This window comes from Corvus cornix, chromosome 8, assembly GCF_000738735.6.
Source record: "Corvus cornix cornix isolate S_Up_H32 chromosome 8, ASM73873v5, whole genome shotgun sequence".
Taxonomy (NCBI): domain Eukaryota; kingdom Metazoa; phylum Chordata; class Aves; order Passeriformes; family Corvidae; genus Corvus; species Corvus cornix.
The window spans coordinates 14,421,676-14,445,115 of NC_046338.1; the positions used below are offsets into that span (position 1 = coordinate 14,421,676).

At 42.0% G+C, this 23,440-nt stretch overlaps 1 protein-coding gene across 8 annotated transcripts; it reads right to left on the minus strand.

The window, feature by feature from the left end:
* On the minus strand, nucleotides 1-22,635 carry MCOLN2 (mucolipin TRP cation channel 2). 8 transcript variants are annotated; one of them, XM_039556507.1, is made up of 15 exons: nucleotides 22,507-22,564; nucleotides 20,108-20,177; nucleotides 19,047-19,206; nucleotides 16,796-16,969; nucleotides 13,148-13,292; nucleotides 12,509-12,596; nucleotides 12,282-12,378; nucleotides 11,721-11,820; nucleotides 10,132-10,247; nucleotides 8,891-9,040; nucleotides 7,441-7,542; nucleotides 7,194-7,316; nucleotides 4,548-4,754; nucleotides 3,310-3,422; nucleotides 1-2,043 (listed from the first exon to the last, which is right to left on the minus strand). In XM_039556507.1, the coding sequence occupies exons 3-15, from the start codon at nucleotides 19,200-19,202 to the stop codon at nucleotides 2,007-2,009; spliced, it is 1,608 nt and encodes a 535-aa protein (XP_039412441.1). In that variant the 5' UTR covers nucleotides 19,203-19,206; nucleotides 20,108-20,177; nucleotides 22,507-22,564; the 3' UTR covers nucleotides 1-2,006. The 8 variants fall into 8 exon arrangements, with proteins under 8 accessions (XP_039412441.1, XP_039412439.1, XP_039412438.1 ...); XM_039556505.1 differs by lacking the exon at nucleotides 20,108-20,177 and adding an exon at nucleotides 20,569-20,666 and having other exon boundaries at nucleotides 22,507-22,558; XM_039556504.1 differs by lacking the exon at nucleotides 20,108-20,177 and having other exon boundaries at nucleotides 22,507-22,635.
* Nucleotides 22,636-23,440: the final 805 nt, after the last annotated feature.

The window sequence follows — 23,440 nt, forward strand, 5'->3', positions numbered from 1 at the left end:
TTTTCAGACATGATGGAACTGTTTGATTTAGAAAGAGGCACTCCAGAAAGCCAACTAGTAAAATAGCAGGAAACTCAGAAAACTCCAGCATCTTGTACATAACCAAGTAGATAGCACACTGTAAGAGACAGGGGGACCTTGGCAATCAGTTTATGCTGATAATTCTGCGGTCTGCAGAAGATTTTTTGATTACCCAGGGCCCCAGAGAATACACCAAAAGGCTAACATTGACCCAAACAAGTCTTGCAGATAAACACTAGGAGAAAAGCCGACAGTGGAAGACAGTAATTCTCTGTTCTAGATCACACACTTGATGAAAAGACAATTACAGAAAATCTTTGCTAAGAGCACCAAGTCTTGGTTATTGGTAGCAATTTCAGTTACAGCCACACGCTGTAGTGAGATTAGGCCACAGCAACACATTGTTTAGACTGGGATGGGAAAAATATTCTCTGTCCCAAATATATTTCAGCAATAGAAGCATTAAAATGTGCAGAGCCTGGATGCATTGAAATACTGACACCAAAATTCTGTTCTATACACTTAGCTGCAGCCTAAGCAAGGCAAAATGGCATTCGCTTTCATTAACAACAAAAAAAGTTTAATTGTTATGAAGGTAAACACCAGGCAGGAGATTAGAACAAAACAGCAAAAAAAAGGAAAAGCTGCCACACATCTCACTCATACCAGGGCAGCATTTTGAATTGCCTTTGCCATTTGAAACATTAACAAGCTAGAACTTACAGAGAACACCATTAGTAGTTAACACACAGCAAGACCAAGTCCTAGCCAACACACTGACATCATCTGCTGAAGAGTGGCGTTTTAGAGAGCAAACAGGGGAGAGACAAAAGTGGAGCATCTAATATAATAGTACACTCACCCCAGGAGCAGTCAGCACTCCTAAAAGTTTCCAGAAGTACGTGATTAACATCTATGCACTACTATCCTGGAAGTGCTTTTAAGTTCCCCAAAGTCCTCTGTTCTCATCGAAAAAAGCTTATAAAGAGGCAAGGGGAAAATACAATCTTTATAGTTGACCATCCCAAAGACAGCTAGAAAGTCACCTGAACAAACCAGCTACAAGACTCAGTTGTTACATATTTTCTTCCAATTAACATGTGCTTGAAATAGAAGCAAAGCTCCATGGCACCGTTTTTGCCTGAATTTGTCCTCTGGATTATGACAGTACAAAACTATAGCACCACCAAAAAAAAAAAAATCTTTTCAGCAGTCTTCAGGTAATGCTTACCATGAAAGTTTCCAACCATGCAAAAAAAGTATCTAACTACAGCTAAAGCAGTAAGTTCAATCTGGACACAGTACAAATCAATATTGTGGGTATAACAGAAAAGACAGCCAAAAAAAAAGGATAGCAAATTGCTTTTTAGTAAAGCTGTTAAAGAAAAGACTGTGACCTATAAGTGATTTGTGTTAAAATGATATACAAGAGGGAGAACAGCAATTATTTTCCACTTTTGTGCAGCTTTTTAGTTTATCATAAATTTAATTCAAATAAATAAAATGTGCCAAGCAGAAATGACAGGCTGCATGCATCACTTTAAGTGAAAAACTCCTCCCTTCTTGACTTCCTTTTATTTAATACTTTTTAACACAGGATATTTTTAAAAGTTATTTTCATATAATTTTTTCTTATTAACAACAGTTGATTCACCACCATTTTCCTTCCTCCACAAGGTTATCAGCAAACAGAGCTTCTACAGAAAACACTCAAGGATCAGTCTTCTCTAACATGACGAAACTTGAGGCGAGAATACAGAGTTCTTCACAGCTCTCCTTCAGACACAGCTGCTGGGCTCTCCTGTTGGTCAGCCAGCTGACGTCACATTAATAGTTTTCTTCCCCCAAAAGCTTAATTAGCTAAGACTAGTCTGTTCATGAGGCAGATCCAGATGGTGGGTTCCACTGCAATTTGGAGAATTATCCTTCTCCATACTGCTATGCTTCCTTTGCATATATCAGTGGTGAATTTCAATGTGCAGCCATCAATTAATAAGTATCAAGTTGTCATCACTCTCTTGTCTGCAAAGAAAAAATTCACAATTCTCCATTCAGCAAGAAATGCAATAAGGAGCATTTACCCATACAAGCTGAGTTTTGATCCTTCTGTTCTCTGCTCTCCCATTTCAGTATACAACTCTAACATCTGCACTAGACAATGATGCAAAAACTGCTACAGCAGCAAAAGCTCTAGATTTTCACTCCATCTACCAGGCTTGTGCACTCAGTACTGCATAGCATTTTACAGTGTATGTTTATTATGCTCAAGGGCACAAAAATCTCTTATTCTGCACAATGACTTGCAGGTGAAACCTGAAGCTGGACCTGGCTGGAGCTCTTGTTAACTAGTTGGCTTTCACATGCCCCCAGCAACCGCTGGGATACCTGCCCATCATCATCTCACATGCTCCTTTTTGGCTATGGGGTTCCCCTCTGCCAGGGCATAAAGCTGTGTTTCACAAAAGCATTGGTACATACATAGACAACTATCCTATTGCTAAAAGAGGCTTTGTTACACCAGCTGTGATTAAGTGTTCACATTTTGGTCTGTTCCTTCTCCCATAGCCTGGCTTCCTTGCACAGTGCCCACAGCCATTCTGTGCACATGAATGGATTATCCTGGACTGCCTAGGGACAGTGACAAGATCCCTCCTGTCTCAAACAGGGCCTCAGAGGTGTGTTATTTCATTTCAGAAACAGAATTCAAAGAATAAGCTCTCAGAGCAGCAAGCACCAGGTGAGATGTTCATCTCTCACCACCGCCTTAAAAAGGACCACTGCCACAGTGTCTACAAGACATTTACCAGCGTGTTTCCAGCATTCTGGCAGATGGTATTCAAAGTGTTTGCCTCAGACACAGCATAGCTTTGGGATTAAGCACCAAACCTCAGGCTGAATCGCCCTCTCACTTTCTGCTACTACTCCAAGCTTAGTAGCAAAGCTTTTTAGAAACAGACAACTTGCAAAATCCTAAGAAGCAGAGACTTAGTTTCTCCAGAACCTGTGGTAGTTTCATGTTGTACTCCACAGTCCTCCCAACAGCTTCTGCATAGTAGTTTTCATAAGAGAATGAAGAGAATTAAAACATGTTTAAGCTCAGAATTGCTGCCTTTGCATCAGCAGCTGACTAAAGATCTAACTTGAAGTAAAGTACAGGAGGAACAACAGCATCCAAATATTACACAGGCTGAATTCTGGATTCTTCAGCATTTGTGAAGCAGCATTTTGCAGTGAGAAGCTAAGTGTTGTACTTCTCAGGAAAACACTCATTAAAAACACTCTACTGACCTCCTGCAGCAGCAGATGAATGGAAAAGTTCTGTCTTTTCTGTAGCCAGCGCTACTATGGTCTTTTAGAAATTCATGTAAATCTGTTACTGGAAAACCACTTTGTTGGTATTTCTGAAAGAAAAAGTATTTCATTTACAACGCATGAGAAGTTACTGGGCATGAAACATTCTAAAATTTCCTCTAGAGTGTGACAGTAAAACCAGACTATTTGGTTCATATGTTCAATATTGCTGTAGGAAGGAAAAAAACCATTTCCATCCTAGAAACACTACATAGCTTGCTTTGTTCCACCAACAGTGTAAGTGACGGAAAATTCACATTGTTCACAGATTCTCTTATGTCTTTTTTGTTGCCCATAAGGCCAAGCAAGTGATCTCAGGCCATAATGGCACTGATTCTCCCTTGTTGACAGTGAGCTGCTGTGCTCATGAGTGCCCTGGACTCCTTTTCCCTAAAACTCTAATGCTGGATTTGAAGGGCCCCAGTGTGGCTATTCAACATTGCCATGCTGAAGAAATGCTATGAAAAAACAGTTCAGCATACTGAAACAGCTCTCAATTGATCTGTGTGAAATGCTCAGAGGGAAGAGTAACAGTAAAACACTATTTTGCAGGTCAGACCTTCCAGTAAACTCAGAAGCACAATTAAGTTATATTTTGGGGTGCTTCAAAAGTGAAGCTCTTGCTTAATCTGGAAGTTGTAGTTCATGTCAGACCAGCCTCATTCTGCTGGCCTGTTTCTGACACCAAGACAAGAATGAGATGAGAGCTGAAGGGTGTGACCCACATTGCCTTCCCACTGGTCACTGAGGCTACCAGGAACACGAAGGGTAGAGAGCACTTGAGGTCAAGAACAGAAGGTAATTACTGAAAACTTAGGTTCACTTTCAGACGGTCCATACTGGAAATGGATGGCACAATTTTAAACTGAGTGAGAAGTAGTGCATCTTTCAGAAGATATTTCCTTTTAACCACACATTTCCAAGCAGCACATTAAGGAGGCCTGGACACCTAAATGACTTCAGAGTTATCTGCTTGAGCCTTTCCAAACTCCTGCCAAAGGCAAGTCTCTGAGATGTCAGCAAACTCAGTCATCCTTCCAATTTTTTCACAGACTAAATGAAAAGATTTTAATAATCTCATCACACATTGGAACCTAGAGTAGATGGTATGGTGTTGAGCAATTAACAAGAATGAATACAAAACTGATTAGAAGTGTAACAGAAAAATGCTTTACCTTTATGGTGTCATAGGAGTCAGTAATGAGTGCAATAAAAAGGCTGAGGATCATGTATATAAACAGACTAATGAAGGAGTACAGGTATAATCGGCTGAACATCCACACCAGTGAACTCTTCTGCTGGATTTGAGCAAATGTTGCAAACATATCATCACCATTGACCAAAGAAAACAGACATTCAGCCACCGTGTTCAGATCTTCAAACTAGAAAATGAATACAAATTATTAGTAAAAGGTGAAGATCAATCAAAACACAAAGTTTGAGTTTTATTCAAAGGAGACAAAAAAGCCAACCCAAGCAATCAAATGCTACCACGCTTTCCTGTACATTCAGACCAAAATATACACGTCAGTAATAGAACCATGTAGAAATATCATCTTAACTAAGCAGGATGTGTAAACATCAGAATATTTATTATCAAGAAATAAAATTTGTGATGTTCAACAGGCAAAACAATCAATAACTGACCACCACAGAAAGTTACTGAATTATAAGCAATTTTGGACCTGCAGAAAAGTATAATTCCATTTCCCAAAGCACAGCTAAAGTCATTTCACAGAATCTATATACTAAATTAGTGGTAGTATGCTGGGAACACAATCCACATCCCCTGCTTCGCAGCTCTGCAGCATTACTGGACTATGGGTAATAAATCAATACTGTGTTAAGGGGCCAGAGTTAGCATACAGCCTTCAGAACTCAAATGATCTAAACTGAATTAACAATCTGTCACTCAGAAAGCCCTCTCTGAGCTGTAAGTACAAGCTACAGCTGTATTATGAAGCTGCGAGCACACCCTGCACAAAAATCATATTTCATTTCAAGAACATTTTCTTAAATTCAAACTCCATCTCTGCAAGATGGAATGTGTCCTGAGGCTAAACTCTATTCAGCTACCAGGTAAGCCCACTTTGCCCTTTTGCTCTACCCTTCCCAATAACTGGATTTGTTAACTATAATTTACTGGGCAATATGAATTAATAGCCACATTAAAACATTGTGCATTATCAATGAACTAACACAGTTGTGGCCCCAAAACAAGATGTCAAGAGGCATATGCTTGTAAGGAGAATATATTGGTACACAGAAGCAGCAGGTCCAGTTTACACCTATGGTTTATTTTATTATTACTGAATTCTAAAGCCATTGTGAAACTCAGCAGCACATTTTCTGGGAAGAAAGGGGTCATGGCACAGGTAACTTCTAAGCACTGACAGAGAAAGACCTGCAAAGGACTGCTCACCTGGAGGCCCCTGGACTGACATAGCACAAAATGCAGGATACCCACTCCCTCTCTCTGACTATAGGAGAGGATGTATTTCCGTATTTTTGAGCATAATGAGCTCTCCAGTGTTTCTGCACATCAGGGAAGGCTCTTTCCATTTCTTACCAGGATGGCTCGGGAGGCTGGAGAGCCCTGGGAAGCCAGCCCTGGGCTGGCCTGCCTTGCACAGTGCCACATTGCCTTCCCGTGGGACACTGGGGAACTGGCAGGAACAGGAATCCTCCACAGCTACAGCTGCTTTCCTTGACATTGATATATGATATTTAGGCAAGAGGTAGCATCTTCATAGATAAGCATGTTGTTGACTACCCTTCCTTTGGCTCAGATAACGTACTTGTTGCAGGGAAGTTACAAAAGTAATTATGCTGTGCCTGTTATAAACAATTGAGCCTCTAGTGTGCCAAAGGATCCCCTGCATCCAGAATCCCACAGAGAAATGTATTGTCATCAACTTGGAACATATGCAGACTGAATACCTACATTACTCAAAGGAGAGAACCTAAGTAAGTTAGAGCAATCTGAGCTCTGGGGGCAGAAGAAGCTGAATCAAGCACTGCACCATGTCTCTGTTACATATACACTGTGTGCAACCAGAGATCAAGAATGAGAAATTACACATTTGTTAGTCATTAACAGACATTCAGAATTTGTCACAACAGGAATCTGCCTCTGTTCAAACTGTCACATAGAGCATCTGCCAAGAGGAAAAGCAAACAAGCTTTAGGTTGTCTTGGCTTGTGTTCTAGAATATACAAAGCCTTACTCCTGCACCCAGGTTTCAGACAAGACATACCAGGCACACACTTTGATACAAACCTTAAGAAAACAAACAAACCCACAACACGCCCCCACACAGGAAGCAAAGCAAACAAGACAAGCATTCATCCACCCCTTTATGAATCACAATTTAGGAACTGAAGTTACATGGCACGGGAAAGATTTGGAAAAACAAAGCCAGAGCCAAGGAGATTCCAAAAAAAAAAAAAAATTAAAAGTTACAGTGAACTATTTAGTGCCTCTTCAACCCAATTGAGCTGGGATTGCCAGAAGAGGGCGGAAGAGACACAGACCAATGCACGTGGCCCTGATAAACCATCCCCTCACCGCAAGCACAGCCTGGTGCTGGAGATCCCAGTGACTTCAAGCACAGCACAGCAAAAGCAAGAACAGTTATTTTGTTAAAAGGAGTAGGTAGAAGGAGATACAGATGGAACGAGAAACTCCCAAATTCACATTACCGCTTTTAAACAGACATTTTCATTGAAGACACATTTCTGTTGTTTTGACTAGGAGCTATACACACACACAGAGGTATTCCCATCATTACACCACAGAAGGAGTGATACTGCTGATGTACCTTTTCATGATAAGGTCCCAGGACAATCCAACCACAGAAAGTATAGCCAAGATAGATCATCCCAGCACAACAACAAAACCTCAGCACTTTTGGCAATGATGCCTGCATAGTTAAAATGAGCACCTACAAGTCAGAGTGGAGCAAAGAAAAAGGGGAAAAAGGCAAAAAATTAGAGATCCGGAAAAAAACTGACATGTGTGTGTGTATATATATGCTTTAGTTGTTAGACATCTGATTCCCTCCTTACATTGTAGGTTTGAAAATATCCCAGGTATCTGATGACTCCAACCCAGACAAACAAAGTTGATGTTCCAAGTAAAATGCTGCAGACATCATAACTTGTGAGGTTCTGAGGGATCCAAACAGAGCAGGTGGTCAAGTTACAAAGCAGTAGGTATGTCAGCTTGACAGCCATTCAAGTTCCAGCAGTTCAAACAAACAAAGCAAGGCAGTCCAGTACTGAAAGCCGGTTGCTACATCACAAAAATCAGATCAGTGTGAACTGAAGTATTTACTGAGATTATTCAAACATGACAGTGCTGCGAATGAAGTACATCTTTGCTGATATTCTTGAAATTTTGCATAAAGTGCAAAGTCTGGAAGAACAAAAGCTCCTGGTTTGGATACAACAGTTTCAAAATTAGATTGAATAACTCAATTTTTATCTAAAAAGAAGGCTACTGTATGCTGTTGTTAGGCAAAGAAGCTCTCATTCACTATTTAAAAAAATATGAGCCACCATTTACATGAAAAGTGAGCCTTGGGGCTACAGCCTTTCCATGCTTACATGCATTTACATCTCTGAACAGGTTGTCTGCCAGCAGTTCAGAACGTGAACATTGTTTTTACTACAGTGAAGTTTACAACCAAATCTACCTGCACTTTAGAAGGCTAGAGCTGGTTGCAGTAAGCACAACAGAGCCATCTAGCTCATGTTTTCCTACCCTCAATCCCCACCTCATCCTACAGCCAGCAATTCCCAAGTGCTTCTTCTGAAGGCCACTCTGGGATCTGCCCTTTGAGCCTCAGTACACATGAAGCAGGAGCAGCACCCTACCCACTCTGCTTTTCCCAGAACACAGAGTTTTGTGAACACATGAACTGTTGACATACATCTATTGAAGATTAAAAAAAACAAACTAGAAAAAAACCCACCAAAGCAACCCCAAATGCCTCCTGAAGAGCTGCCAGCTGGACAAAGCACATTGATTCCAGCAAGCCCAGGCAGGGAGGTCAAGGATGAGCAGATGACACTGTCTGTGCCTATGCCTGCCAGGAAAGCAAGCTGAGACAGCTGTGTTTGCAGTATTAGGGGCCATTGAGACCCCTGCTTCATTCAGAGGGATGACTCCTGGTTTCCCTGTACTCTATGTGCTGCTAGTTCTTACAGAGCTAAGAACTCAAATTGTTGGGTCCTTCCATTAGGAACTGTCAACTTGCAGGTCTCACACCAGGGATTAGGGGTCTTAGAACTGTGAAAATAAGATGTTTAAATAGATTACATGGTCTTACTGAAACACTTTGGGCAAGAGTGACTGAAAGCAGTTATTAGATGAACTAGCACTAGGAAATGGACTAAAAAAAGCAAACAGATGACTACTGACTATTATAGCTCACTTCCACTTGTCCCCAAGTTAAAGCACACTACACATGGTTGTAGCAAGATTAGTATTTTAGCTGAAGTATGAAAATCTTACCTTGGCTTTTATTTCCATTTTTAGGATTGACCCAATGATTGTCATCACATCACTGATAATTACCAGGACATACCACCCATTTAGGAACTCCAGGCGGTCAGCATAACAAACACGGCGCTTGTATTTCTCCAAGAAGAAAGTCACAAATCTCTATTGACAAGCATTTAGACATTTAGTTTCAGGTGACCTTAGATGAAAAACGTGGCAATATTCAAGTTTCACACACCCCCTTTTCCTATAGTATTTGCTGGAATAGTAGTTTAAAGCTAATTCTCAATAGCAACAGAAATAAATAGGAAAAAAAATTAAGATGGATTTAGGCCAGTGGAAATGAACTTTCCACAGAACACCTGACTTCATAACCAATCCCCCTAACCATGGCCTGTTACCCTCTTTACCATAGGTTCTATCCACCTCTAACAGAGCAAGGCCACCCAACTAAAGAAGTGAAAAAGAACTCAAATACAACTACAGGGCAAGAACTCTCATTTCCAATAGAGTAAACAATATCACCTCTATGCCCAACACTGCCCATCTGCTTTCACTTGCTCTTTTTGCTCATGAATAAATGTGATGTGCCCATTTCTGAGAGCAGTTTGACAATGCCTCTGTTGAATCATGTCCTTCTCGCTCTTGGTCTTGTTTCCAAGCTACAAAAAGGATATATTGACCAAGATAAACAAGTATCTGTGTTTTCATATCCTACCTACCCTGGACTCTTCTTCTAACTCATGAGCCACACGCTTACAAAAAAATCCAGCCAGAGTTAGACTATTTGCTATGCTTTACATTTTCTCCAGTTAGAGCTGGCTTTGAGGGATGTTCATTGAGGCATTAATTTATGACTAGACCTCTATGGGAATTCTGCTCTGAAGCCAGGGAAGAAAGAATTTGTGGTTTGGAGGTGTAGGACACATTGCCTGTTTGCAGTACAAAGACTCAGAAGTCTTTCTGTCTAAAATCCTGAGGAAAAAAAATGTCTCCTCCTTCTGCCTTTGAGAGATACAACAAAATACTTCCTATTCCAGCACTACACAAACAGAAATAAAACCCATTCAGTTAGCAATTCAGTTCACCAAGATACCTACGCTTCCTTTCTGGAGATAACAGTAAGAGAGGGACATCTCGCAACAGATTTACTCAGTTTAATACTCCATGTTTCAAAAGGTCCTCCTTCACAAGACCATCAGCAAATAAGGCAGAGACCAAATAAGCATTAAGGTCATGAGCACTGTGCCTACCTTCTGTAGTCTCCAGGCAAGAATGATGGAGCGTGTGCAGAGGATGAGAGAAGCCAAGCAACTTAATATGACAAATCCATCAAAGACTAGAATATACTGAGTGTTTTTCTGGAGAACTGTAAAGAGTCAAGGAAATGCAGTAAGGTTAGTCTTTGCACATCTCTTTTAATGCAAGTTATGTGACATTTTGTAACAATTTGTGCTCAAATACTCTCATCCCATAAACAGATGGGTTATAAACGATATTCTTCCTGTAAGCATGTCTTGAACACAGCTAGGCAGAGAATTACATCAAGCCACAAGAATGAAAAGCATGTTCAAGTTCTTCAAAATAAACTCAAAAATCAGTATAATACAGGTATCCTCCTTTTTACCTGTTCATCAGTGCTTCCACAGTGTTATAACTAAGTGAGGCAAAAGAAATGCAGATTTGGTCCGTATCAACACCATTAAATCAAAAAAAAAATTCTCACCTTAGTCTGCAATAAGAAACTTGTTGGACTTTCTGTACTGTTTTCTTTTCATCCACAAGTTTAAAAGCCATCACACGAATGCAAATTAGGTGTGTTCCTTTGCTTCCTCGCATCAATTGTCCCTATCTTTTCCATAACATACATTTTTAACTATATGAAATAGAGGCCAGTGCTCATTTTTAATTGTTGCAATAGCCCTTCAGCACACCTTTATTACTGAATTACGCATGCTCCCTCATCCAGTTATTAGATGCAAAATAAACTACTCAGCAACAAGGAGTTGAAAGACAGCCACAAGAAATTACCGGACAGAGATGCAAGCCAAGGCACTTTGAGGTTATTCAGAATATCCTACAAATTACCACTTTAATGTTAGTACAACACGGAATCATCAGAGAAAAGCTGGCTTTACCTGGGCATAAGGGAGGCCACTTGACATATTTATTAATCAAGAGACTACATAGCACACTGAAAAATATTGCTCCATCACAGTCCTTTACAGCAAGTCAACACATGGGAGAAGCAGTTGCACAGTGCTGACACAGCTACTGCTCCTTTAAGGGGCCTTTAGTGCACATTCCCAAGCTGTCAGACCAAGCCTTAACACTAGAAATGCCTGCCAGATGCCAAACTTTGCTCATACACATCATTTAATCTATCAGCAGTGGCAAAAAAAAAAAAAAAAAACAAAAAACCACACAAAAAAAAAAATCAACTTTCAGAAATAGTATGCTTCAATCAGTTGAAAAAAAACCTGAAAGCTGTAGAAGGCTTCAGCTGGAAATTTACCCACTGTTAGTGGATTAAACTGAGTCATCTCAGAGCAGCACAATTAAAAATCTATGGAAGAAACATTCATCATCCTTGCAGGTAGAGCTCACTGCTAACACACAGTGTTATGCAGAGGTGATCGTGTCATCTCACAACACCCTCACAAAAGGAATTATTTCTCACCTCTTGATTAGCAAGATGTAATGAATTGCATGAGGCAAGTTGCACTGTTTAAAGGGCAGAAGGATGAACAGGCTGGGGAATGTCTTGCTGGACAGACTGTTACAGACCAGAGAAGGCAATGGGAGATGCATAACTGCTGTTATCCAAACACACCATACTTACCAGAGTTAAATATGTGCCAGTCTTTGCATTCCTGAATGTCAGTGTCACTATCAAAATAGATCTTGATTTTTCCACTGTGGGCTCTATTATTGAAAGTTATCTGAAAATACAGAGCTATATCAGAAACAGGACTAGCAAGATTTCATTCCAGAAAATAAATCCTGCTAAGTGCTTTGGACATAGCATGCATTAATGTTGTTGATCAGATAGGCTTTAAGAAAGTTGTCACCATAAATGACTGCGTAGACATAATTTGAGAAGACGACATGTATGGCCTAACGAGCAGTATTTCAAGAGGCCAAACTTCACATTTAATCTTTAGATGAAGAACAATTCCTTATCCCCTTCTCAGGTTATGAAGTTACCAACCGGAGTATGTTATAAAACAACATTGTGCCATGGCAACACCATTTCATCAGCCTTTGGGAAGGCGGGGTAAGAGCCAGGCCGTGCTCAGCTGTGTTTCCCTTGCAGTCTAGATATGAGGATGACACCTACACCTTAGCTTAAGCTCTCATTGCATATACAGTGTTGGAAGTGCCACAGCCCATACTCACTCACAGTATTTTGAAATGCATAGCAGTCAGGCAATTCTCGGGCATGGATTGTCTGTAGAGCAATGCCTTTCAGCTTGAAGGAGATTTCAAGCTGTATAAGCCTGGATATTTCAAAAAGCATACAAATATATTTAAATACCACAAAAATATACACAAACGGCACAAATCAGAATCCACCATATTAATATGAAAGGACAAGTTGAAATAATTTAAAAATCCCCATCGCTTTACCTGTAAAATTCAAGATTGAAAAAAGAAGAGTTCAGCTTCAGTTCTGCCTTTTTACCAGTTAGTTCCTTTGGCTTTAAAAGGATACATTCTGGAAAAACAAGAAGAAAATATGCTAACATAAAAACTTCACATTGGAAGTAGGATTAAACTGAGGTAATCAGTGTGCAGAGCAAGTCCTAATCAAGCAAAACATTAATTTTGAGAAAACCTATTCAGAGGCCCAACTAGTGGGGTCAGAAGCAGGTTTGTGTACTAATTCTTGAGCAGCTAGCAGCAGGACTCAGCTCTGAGAGGCAGTAAGGGCACCCACCCAAGGAAGGTACTGACCAGCATCCAGAATTCTGTATTTGAACCTCCTGCACAGAGGGGGAAGAAGTGCATTTAAGAAAAAGAACAACAAAACACCACCTCAGCATCAACTACAAAGAGCTTCACACCCTGCTAATGACAGTGGTTGAAGAGAGCCTCTTATAATCACAGCTGTCATTTCTAGACAGGTACTAAAAACCGAGAGGGGAAAAAGGCAGGGAGCACAGTAATGTTCCTGTGATTGCCACACAAAAAGCTATTGGTTTTAAGCTTTAGAATTAGAATTTAAGTACTCCACAGCAAGACATTTTAAGTACAACAGTACTGTACCTGTTTCAGTAGAAACATCTATGTTCAGTGTATCATTGGAAGGAAGCATTGTGCCTCTCTTGTACTGCTGTTTACAGATTTTTAAACCTGATTCTTCATGTTCATAACCAAGTGTCCCCAGGGATATGTTCTTTAAATGCCTGTACTAGTTTAAAAACAAAAACAGAAGTAGAAGTTGGAGAAAGTAATCCTTTTTGCATTAGACGGCAAATTGAAACCTCAAAGTTATGTGTATCAATACAGGTTTTTAAACTTAAAAATGCCCTTTACTTTCACACCCAAGTTACAGACAAGAGGGCTGGCTGGCCACTAATTAGTGGTGATCAGCATCCTGGTGACAGGGTGACTGGGAGCCCTGTGGCTACTGGGCTGCCTGCAAATGATCACCCACGTGTCAGACAGCTGTTAATTAGATGCCTGGCAGAGACTTCGGTGCAGTATTGCTGCTAACCACACACCCCCCAGGGATATCTTACATCTTCACCTCATGAAGGTGATGGTTTTCACACCACTTGAAACTTTATCACTTTCCATGTGATCCAAGTCACGGTTCTTATCAAATCCATGCCAAGATCAAAAGCAAAGCAGCTCCCTGTGGGACTATAGAAAAGGGAAGCCATGCATTCACTATATAACAGAAACCAGGGAACACACACAGAGCTCGAGCAGCCTCCAAAAGTAACTTAACCTGCCTGCTTTACACAAGCACAGAAGCAGCGGAAAACATGCCTGTGAGGGAGGTACTTTCCTTTTCCACTTACTCCAAAATACAGCACAAGCCACCTTCTTCATTCGCAAGATATGCTTGAAAGCAAGGACTAAAAGTGGAAGCAAATAAAGCTGTGCCAAACCAAGCAATGACCAAACATGGACCAGCAGCCCAGAGCAACATCAAGAGCTACATTCCAGGCCAGTCCTCTCCTGACCTGCTTTCCACAAAACCTTGGTGTCTACTGGAAGCAAGATACAGCCTCTGGTCCCTGGACTCACCTTCCAGTCCTGCACAAGTGAGGCAAGCCCCCAGGGCACAGCTATTCTGGTAGCCCTTGGCTCCTCAAAAGCTGCGTTCAATGACTAACCATGAAGGCAGCTGCCTGCCAGCTCAGTTTCCCAACAGCTAACACTGTCCAAGAGAAGCCAGACAGACCCATGGCCTTTTGGGGAAGAAGGCATAAACACATAATAATTTGTTAGTTTTCATCATTACCTCACCTAGCAAAAGAGCTCAGAGCAGCATACAGCAGTGGTCTGCTCTCAAGAAAGCACTTAGCTTTCTTGGAGGCCTGAAGTAAATAAACATGGAAAGTCAGGCAAGGTTTCCTATTCCTTACAAATTTGATCAGCTGCCCTTGATAATGATTAGTCCCTTTTCCCCTTCAACATGGATTTCTTTATTATGCATTATTCATTGTCATCCTATTTCCCCCTTCCTATGAGCATTATGGCCACTAGCCCATCTTGTGAGGCACAACATCCCACCAGTCACTAACAACCACACACTCCATGGCCAGAGCTGGAGCTGCCACTGAAACTACCACACTTTTATTCAAAGCTCTGCCTTGCAGTGCCACTTTGAGTGCACAGCTAAGCTTGCAACAAGTTTAGACAGCCCAGGAGTAAAGCATGGCCTCTGTACCCTGTCAGAACAATATCTGAACTCAGAGCAAGCTAAGGAAGCCACGTCTGACTAAGGCAGGTCAAGTGAGTGGAAACAGCAGTTAATCACAGCTGCTCATCCCACCCAGGACATCTCCAGATCACTGCATGCAGCTGCTGCCCCATCCACGTGTGCTCGCAGGCTCTGCCCTCCTGACAGCACAGCACAAGGGGCTGGGCTGCCCACACACCAGTTTCAAACTACACTATGAAACAGTAAAAGCAAAATTCCTGTTTTATAAATTTCCAAGCAGCCTCAGACAAAGCAAGCAGCAGAATACCCTGGTCCTACACCCTCTGCCACAGGGCAGAGCACAAGAGTAACAACTTCACACAGCTGCTTCATAATAGAAACTTCAGCTTGAACCCAGTAGTGAAGCAGGGGAAACCTGTGTACTCTTCCAAGTGTAAAAGTATGCTTGGGCTTTTATTTTTCTGGTCTTTTTGGGGTTTTTTCCCCAAGTGTTAAAATATCCCCAGTGGTATATTACACAAAGGCTAAAATTCAATTTTTACAACTCCAGCTTTGCTGTGCACAATTACTATTTTCTGTAATGTCATATCCTTCCACTTCACCCACCCAATCATGCATTTCAAAAACACAAAACAGAACACCAAACCCCATGTATTCTAGCTGCCCATTTCAAAATAAAAAAAATGCTTTGCTTTTAGCTTAGGAGTCATCTAAATTGGCTCTTCCCACAAGGCACCCTCTAAAGACAGACAAAAAAAGGCAGCAGTAGTCAAAATGTTCACCTGAAGGCATGCTTTTTGAGTTCTTATGTGTGATATCAAAATCTCAGAAACTCCACAGGACACTAAAGAACTCATATTTCACAATTTAAATCTCTTTAAAGGAGATGATTTATACCACACAGACATTTTATGAAGAGACCTTTTCCTGATGCATGGCTCATTCTTGAGGATATAAAGCTACTATTTCTCTACTGTTCTGTATCTGGAATTCACCTCAGCCTTAGTGCCTACAAAAGAAGGAAAGCGAAACAAAGCAAGCAAGGAAAGAAAAAAAGAAAGCAAGCACAGTTTATTGCAGAAACAGTGGCAATATTGAGAGTTCGAAGAAAGACTGAGAAAACTACTTCACCATTCATTTAAAATGCCAGGAATGAGAGTCTTGGGTGTAGTCCAGCACATTTGATCAGCTGGTGGCTCTGCTGCAGCTTACAGGACAGGACAGGAGAGCAGCAAGCCCCCAAAAGTAGGTGTTTGAGAATGAGGTTTGGCCCTTCACAGCCCTGCAACTCTCAGGTGCTGCTGAGCACAGCTGCAGGGGCAACACTGCTTTAATCCCAGTGCCAGAGCTCATGTGCCAAGGCCAGTGAAAATGAAAGGTGGTTTAAAGCCAGTTTTTATTCACCCACTGTTAATCATTTCTGAGCTTATAATCATTCCCAACACAAGAGACACTTCATATTCCAGAGTCTTTCATCTCATGACTTCCAAAGGTATTAATGTTAAATACAAAAACATTTACTGAATTTTCATCCTAGATTTATTCACTTTTCCCTGAAAATTGTAAAGGGACTGTTCTCTAAAATACCGTCCCTAACCAGGGTGAATGCCCCTACATTCCTGAAGTACCATATTCCCCATTTTGAGGCCTCCAGCACTCACTACAAAGTTGGAATTCAGGAGAGCTGCAAGGACAATCTTTTTTAATACCATGCATAGGTATATTCAGGCCCATAGGTCTTCTAAGACCTAAACTAAAGTTCCAGATCATGCAAGATGAGCAATTTTCAAATTTTCTGGATTTTGGTATTAAGAACTACCTGAGTAAAATTCTGGTTTGGATTCACCTCCAAGAGAAAAATTCAGCTACAACACAAACTTCAGGACACCCCACCTACACTGATTTAGTGAAATACCAGACTGAAATCCAAGAATAGAAACAGAAAACCAGAAACTTAGCAGAAGTTTATATCTGTAGCTTCAGCTTTAACTCAGTTATGAACACACACTCACACTTACCTGATTAATAACATAAAAAATGCTATCATATGCATCCTGTTGTGTATATATACTGCAGCTGTAGTCATCTTCATCAGTTCCAGAATAGCCTTTCAGGAAGAGGTGTTTAAAAGCAATTGTGTTTTCCTCTTTGAATGAGACCACCAGCTGGTTACTCAAGCCAAAAAAAACAAGCTGAAAAGAGAAAAGAAGTAACACATTTGAATTTTGAACAGTGGTCAAGCAGCAGCATTTTGGAAACAGCTTTCAGTTACAGTAAATACAAAACAGACAGGTGCCTGTTGCTGTAACTCTGCTATGACAGGAGCAGAGAACCTGTTAACTAATGGCATAAGACTACCAAAGCCAAGTTTATCACATGCAGGGTAAGAGAAACAGAAATCAAAGTGCAGCACTGAACAGACAGCTACATCATGTGCACCTTTTACACATCATGGACCAACAACTCTAACTGGAACTTACAAAAACCTTTGTGGAGGATGCAAATGGCAGACAAGCTAACTTAAAGTAGAGCATTTCAGGCATAGCAGGTTGTGCTGGTGCTATGGTCAAATTCCTGCACCTTTCCTACCTCTAGCATGGCACAGGATTAGAGCAAACCTGTACGGGACCCTACAGCAATAAAAAGCATCACCTGCCTGAGCCAGGTGCTGCTTAAGGAGGCTATAACAGGAAGAAACAGCAGACAGCAGAGTTACTAGTGAAGACTTGTGTTCCCCTGCCACGTGGATGTTCCCATTTCCACCACCACAACCAAGGAAAACACAAACAGAGCCTAGAAACTGATCGGTTTTTCAGCAAGAGCTTCTTCACAGGCACAGTAGCAGGAGGACATCCCCAAGCCCCAGCTATAGGCCTGACATCTGAGCAAAACCAAGGGCTGACAAGAAAAGTCTCAAGCAGCAGTCCTGAAAAATCTTGTGGCCTTTGAAAAGGAAGCAGCAGAGCACCCCTTCTGCTCACAAAGGATAGTGGGAGACTGGGGCAGAAGACAGAAAAATTACAGGTTCAGTGATACCCCCAAGAACTGAAGTCAGTAGGTTAGGACAGATGGCAGTACTGAACCTTTCCAGAGACATGTGAAGTTGTATTTTGTATCATCATTCACATGCAAAGTTTACTGTCCTGTCTTTGAAGGAAGAGGAACAACCCACATATGAGGTGCAGCTGCCAGTAAAGAAAGCCAGGAAAACCCTTCCTTTCAGCTTACACTGTGCTCACACTGCCCACCACCTCCTTCCCCCACACACTTTAATACAATCCCTGTTCCCATCAGCTCTATCTCTGCAGGTCACAATTGTGTCACCACTAGTGTAAATCACATATTTTAGTAGCTTTGCCTAGACAGACCAATCGCTGCATCCTACTCCTGCCTGCAGAGAGGCCTGTCAGGATCTGGGCACAGCACAGCAGCAGCCAGACCCCAGCCAGGTGGGGCCACAGCACCTACCATAGGCAATTAAACACAGGCACGTGGAAGCTGGGGTTGTGCTTAATTTCATTCATAGCAGGCAACTCAAACCAGGGATCCCACAACCCAGCACATATATTTAGCTGTTCTTGCAAACCGCCAGATGTCAGAGTCTTGCATTTCGAAAGTTCAGAAAAAGTAATTTCTACTTATATGTGTGTCCCATTTTGCTTCCCTCCACATGCAGTCACTATTAGCAGACTGTAAAATAACCAACTGCACTGTGATTCCAGTGCAGCTTAAAAACACCCTCTTCTTTGCCTCCACGTAGTATCTCAAACAATACCCGAGTTTTCAAATGCATTATTTGATGGAAGCAAGCGGCACATCCAATTCCTGTAGCCCAGTCATCCCATCATCATCAGAAACCATATCATCTTCACATTGAACATGCAAATTTCAATTTTCTGATTGGAGATAAGGAAAGATCACTTTTGAAACAGTCCAGTGAAACTGTAACCTAAGAATGTAACAGGAAGCAGTACTGTGACAACAAGCCTGAAGACAGTGCTGAATTTAGTGGGAAGAGTAATCTGCTTTAAAGTATTAGGTCAAAAATGGCAAAAAACCTGGTCAAACACTGCCTGAAAACCTCCAGAAGGCTTTTGTAATTTATGTTATTCTTCCCCCTTGAAACACCTCTCATAGTATTTCTTCTTTATGGACTGAAATGGGAAGTTCAAGCCAGTAACAAATATCCAGAGATGGCAAAGGCCCAGAAGCACAGACATGCTTCTCTTGCACATCATTGCTACTCTAAGAGTAAAAACAAAGGATTACCTGTGTAGTAACCATAAGTATCTTCAAAATCTGCAAAGCCAGTTTCCACGGTATCTGACGTCTTGCTCTGTATTTTTCACATGGGTTCATGAAGTAAAACTTCAAATCCTCTTTCAAAGCTGTCTCTTTTAGATCTAAATCTGACTGAGTCATCATATTTCTGTCATAAATAACATATTAATTAGAAACCAACAGAAGGCTTTGGCAGACAATTTCCTCGTTGCAGTTTCACCTCAGATCACCACATGACATAAAAGGACCAAAATAGTTTTGGGGTTATTTTACTGAAAAGCAAAAATACTTCCCTGTGATCACATCATTAAAAATCATTCAAACATATCTGATCATTAAAACACACCATTTAGACAAATAATTAACAGGCATTAAATAAGAGGGTCTGTAATAGAAAGAAATGTAGACTTGCTATTACCCACTTAAAAATCCATTTGAAACAAAGGGGGACCACTGCTAACACATTTGTCTGAGTAACCCACATTCTACCAGAAGAAAAAGCTGTCCTAAAGATTAAACCAGAGCAGCTTTATACACACTTCTGTTATGAACATGCAGCTTTAAGGGCTAAATTCATAGGCATTTATTTATTTAAATACCTGGGCGTGTAAAAATCAGAGGACCAGGCACAGAGGACTGTTGTTGTAGGTATCCTAAATCACCTTACATTTCTCCTTCTCAATTGAATGGGACATTGAAAAAACTTTCCCCATCTAATCATTTTGACCCTGTTTTCCAGTGTCATAAATTTTCAGAACTTTCCTACTTCAAGCACAGTTCAGAACCAAACTTGTAATTTTTTCCCCTCTCTTTACATGCGTAGTGGGTTGAACCTGAGCTGATGGACTGACTTCACCACGACAACATGTCAAAAGGATCATACCTGACACTGGCTGATTATCAGTCCCATTTACCATTCAGAATATTATTCCTGATATTCTGAATTTTATAAAGGATAACACTTTGTCTGAGGCTCAAAACCAAAAGCATTAATTCCAAGTTTTCAGATACTTGGAATACTTTTTCATTTTTACTTCTTGCGTCCTCACCTGTCCAAAGTGCACAGGTATTTAAGCTCAGACTGTAGATCACAAAGCACACTTGATTTGCTAGAGCGAGCTGTCCCACAAGAAGAGAAATGACAGTTAAAAAAGCACAGTAAAGCTAACACTGTGGTGTTTCCTTTGAAGAGGAAGTGAAAACAACAAAAAATCTATTTTAATGTTAAAAACGCAAAAGTTATCTTTCCTACACAGCCTTAAATCAATCTTTCATGAAGATGATGAGAGGCAGGATGATTGTGGTTTTTGAAGCAGGAAAAACATGGGAAGTTTCCAAGAAAAAGAAACTGTGGATAGCATCTCTATTTAAAATTATAATAAAAACACACAGGAGTAGCTTTAGGAATGTCTAAGATATAAAAACTTTGAAAAATGCAAACACACCTGACAGAAGAGCAGGTGATAGTTATAGCTGTGAGCATTGATTAAGGAAACAGGTACATACATACTTTAATCCTGCATTGACACCCAAAGACATCACTGCTCCTGTACCAGAGCTTCTCTTCCGCAGGCAGCAGCATTTGTATGGGTACACAGTGAACAAGAGCTAACCCAGAGTGAAAGTGATAGGAGGGGGCGAGAAAGAAAGAGGAAACAAAAGAGGGTTAAGCTAAATTTGGTCAAATTTTAAACCATGAAGGTATGACATAAGAACCACACCAAGATTTCAGCAAAATCCTCCCCCAAGCTTCCTGTAAAAGCATATCAGAAGTGACAAATCTTTAAAAACAAAAAGAAAAAAAAACCACAAACAACTCCAAACCAAACAAAATCAAACAGGGCACTTTATAACAAACACTACTTTTTTGATATTCAAATAAATACCATAACAGACATAATAGTTTACTCCCAAGTTGTGTGTCAAGACCTTACAGCTATTCCAAAAACTTTATGTTGACTAATAACAACAATTCCACGTCTACACAACTCTCACTTACTGCTAAGGATTATTTTCATTGATGTCTTTAGCTCCCCTTACTAATTAACTCTGGAAACTATGAGCAGGAAATTCCACCAAAGAAAGCAACACATTTTTTCGGCTTAAGAGGAAGATCCAAGATTCAAGCCTGTATCACTGTTGGATTTTGTCTTCCAATAAAAAACAGGCATTCTCTGGTGTAGTATTTAAGAAATAATTCATTTCTTAAGCAGGTGAAACAAGTAACAGGGTAACAGGTGAAATACTGTTTTTCAATTCATTAATTTCTAGGATAGATTAAAAATTACATCCTAGCCTAATAATCTAAAACTAGCAAAGCACCCAGCTCAAGACAGAGCAATGAAACAAATTCCAACACACTAGTGTCATTAACACCACTCAATAGGTTTCCATAGTATGTTTTGTGAAGCACTGACACAACCAAGTTTTTTGTGAATGAAGACTAACTGTACTATGCATGCTTAGGTGCATATCCAGGTGTCATGTGTCTCATACATAACAACTGTTACTAACTCAATTCTAACAGCTGCATCACTGTCACCAATGCTTCAGTGCTGTAGCCGGTAGGACAGTCTGCTGTTTGTAGAGAGGCATTTTAGAGCTCAACATTCCACTCAAGAAAGAGGCTTCAACAGTAAGGACTACAATTTACAGCTACCTACTTATGAAATACACTTGTAATACTTAGCTCTTCACCCAGCAGAAAAAGCACCATTGAATCAAGTGGCTAAGATGCGCTTGGTAAGTGAGCACAGTCACTTTTTCTTTAATGAGTAAATCGCTACTGTAGTGACACTAACTGTCCACCAGAGCTCCGAATCAGCAACATTTATCTACTTGAGCTCTGAATCTTGAAGACGTATTAACGAGATTGATGGGGTGCTAAGGGGGCAAGAAGGAGAGGAAAAAAAAGGGAAAAAAGAAACCAAACAAAAACCACTGAGTTGAGTTCCACATATCAGCCTGGGCAACCCCAGCTGCACTTTCCCGATCTCTACTAAGCTCAGCACTCTGCCAGAGGACGGCGTCGCCTTGCACTTGTCAGAAATGGAGGGAAAAGCCCTCCCGTGCGGAGCTCACACCGGCACCACCCGCTCGGCTGCCGCGGGAGGAGCGGCGGCAGCTGGGGCACACACGGAGCGCTCCGCTGCCCCTCCGCGCTCCGCTGCCCGCCAGCCTCCCCGGCGGAGGGCAGGACCTACCTTGTGCAGCAGCCCGAGACACGAGTGTGCCGCGGCACCTGCGCCCGCTGCCCGCCTGCGCCCGCTCTCCGCGGCGGCGGGAGCGCCCTCCCGAGCGGCTCTCCCGGTGCTATCGCGGCCGGCGAGATGGGCTCGACCCGCGCCCGCCCTCAGCCGCCGGCGAAGGAGCGCCCTGACCCCGCTGCCCGCCGGGCGCGCTGACCCGAGGGTTCGGCGCCGCGCCCACCCCGGCCCGCCTCGCTCACCCGCTGGCGGCCCGCCCGCCGGGCAGGGACTTGAGGGGGATCTCCATGGGCCGCAGGGCTCGGCCGCTGCCCGAACGGGGCAAGGCTCCGACAGAACGGCCCAAACCCCACAACCTGCCCCGCCGGCCGCGCCGCCTTTATGGGCCCGGCGGAGGAGGGCGCCCGCCGCCCACGTGCCCCGCGCTGCCCGGCCCGGCCGCCTGCGGGTCCGCTGCCCCCGCTGCCCCCCGATGCCCTGTGCGCGGGCTCTTGCTGCAAGAGCAAGGCTTGGTGCTCTCAGGCACATGGTGTGACACTCGGGGATGTCCCGTGAGGGGCTGGCATGACACTTGGGGTGTCCGGTGCAGGGCTGAGAGCTGGACTGGATGATCCTTGTGGGTCCCCTCCAACTCATCTTAATCTCTGATTCTCTGATAACAGTAGTTGCCTTACTGCCAACTAGTAGCTGTGGACACGGAGATAACGTGCAGGGAAGACTGCAGGTGAGATTAACTACTACAGAGTTGGTTGTCTTGCAGGTCAAGGAGAACTTAGTTTCTTAGAGGATGTGATTTAATGCGGTTACTCCAAACTAGGGTGTTCAAAACAGAATGTAGATTCATAAGAGGCATCATTGCAGCAACTGAGCTCTCTACCTGCCCACACAGTGGGCATGGGCAGTGTAGGATTCTTACATAATGCTCTCAGATGATGCTGTATTTGGTTATGGTCACACTGTGTGCGGGAGAAGAAGGAACAAAAGCCCAGACAAACATCCATATGCAGTTTCTCAACATTAGAGGCAAGAGCATGGTGTCAGCTCATGCACGAAAGTTTTCTTAAGGCTTCCTCTGCTATTAGCTACTGCCTGAGGCAGGAAAATGCTCCTGACAGATGCAGCTACAGGTTTGGTTTTTTACAGCAGGGTCTGTATGTCACCCAGCTTCTTGTTTCC

Excerpts from the sequence above, each read along its gene's own strand:
- MCOLN2 (XM_039556504.1), bottom strand. The coding sequence starts at position 22,553 with ATGGAGATCCCCCTCAAGTCCCTGCCCGGCGGGCGGGCCGCCAGCGG. Across the intron at positions 19,207-22,506 it reads GGCGGGCGGGCCGCCAGCGG|AAATATGATGACTCAGTCAG; the intron begins GTGAGCGAGGCG and ends TATTTATGACAG. Across the intron at positions 2,044-3,309 it reads TTCATCTGCTGCTGCAGGAG|ACAAGAGAGTGATGACAACT; the intron begins GTCAGTAGAGTG and ends TTTTCTTTGCAG.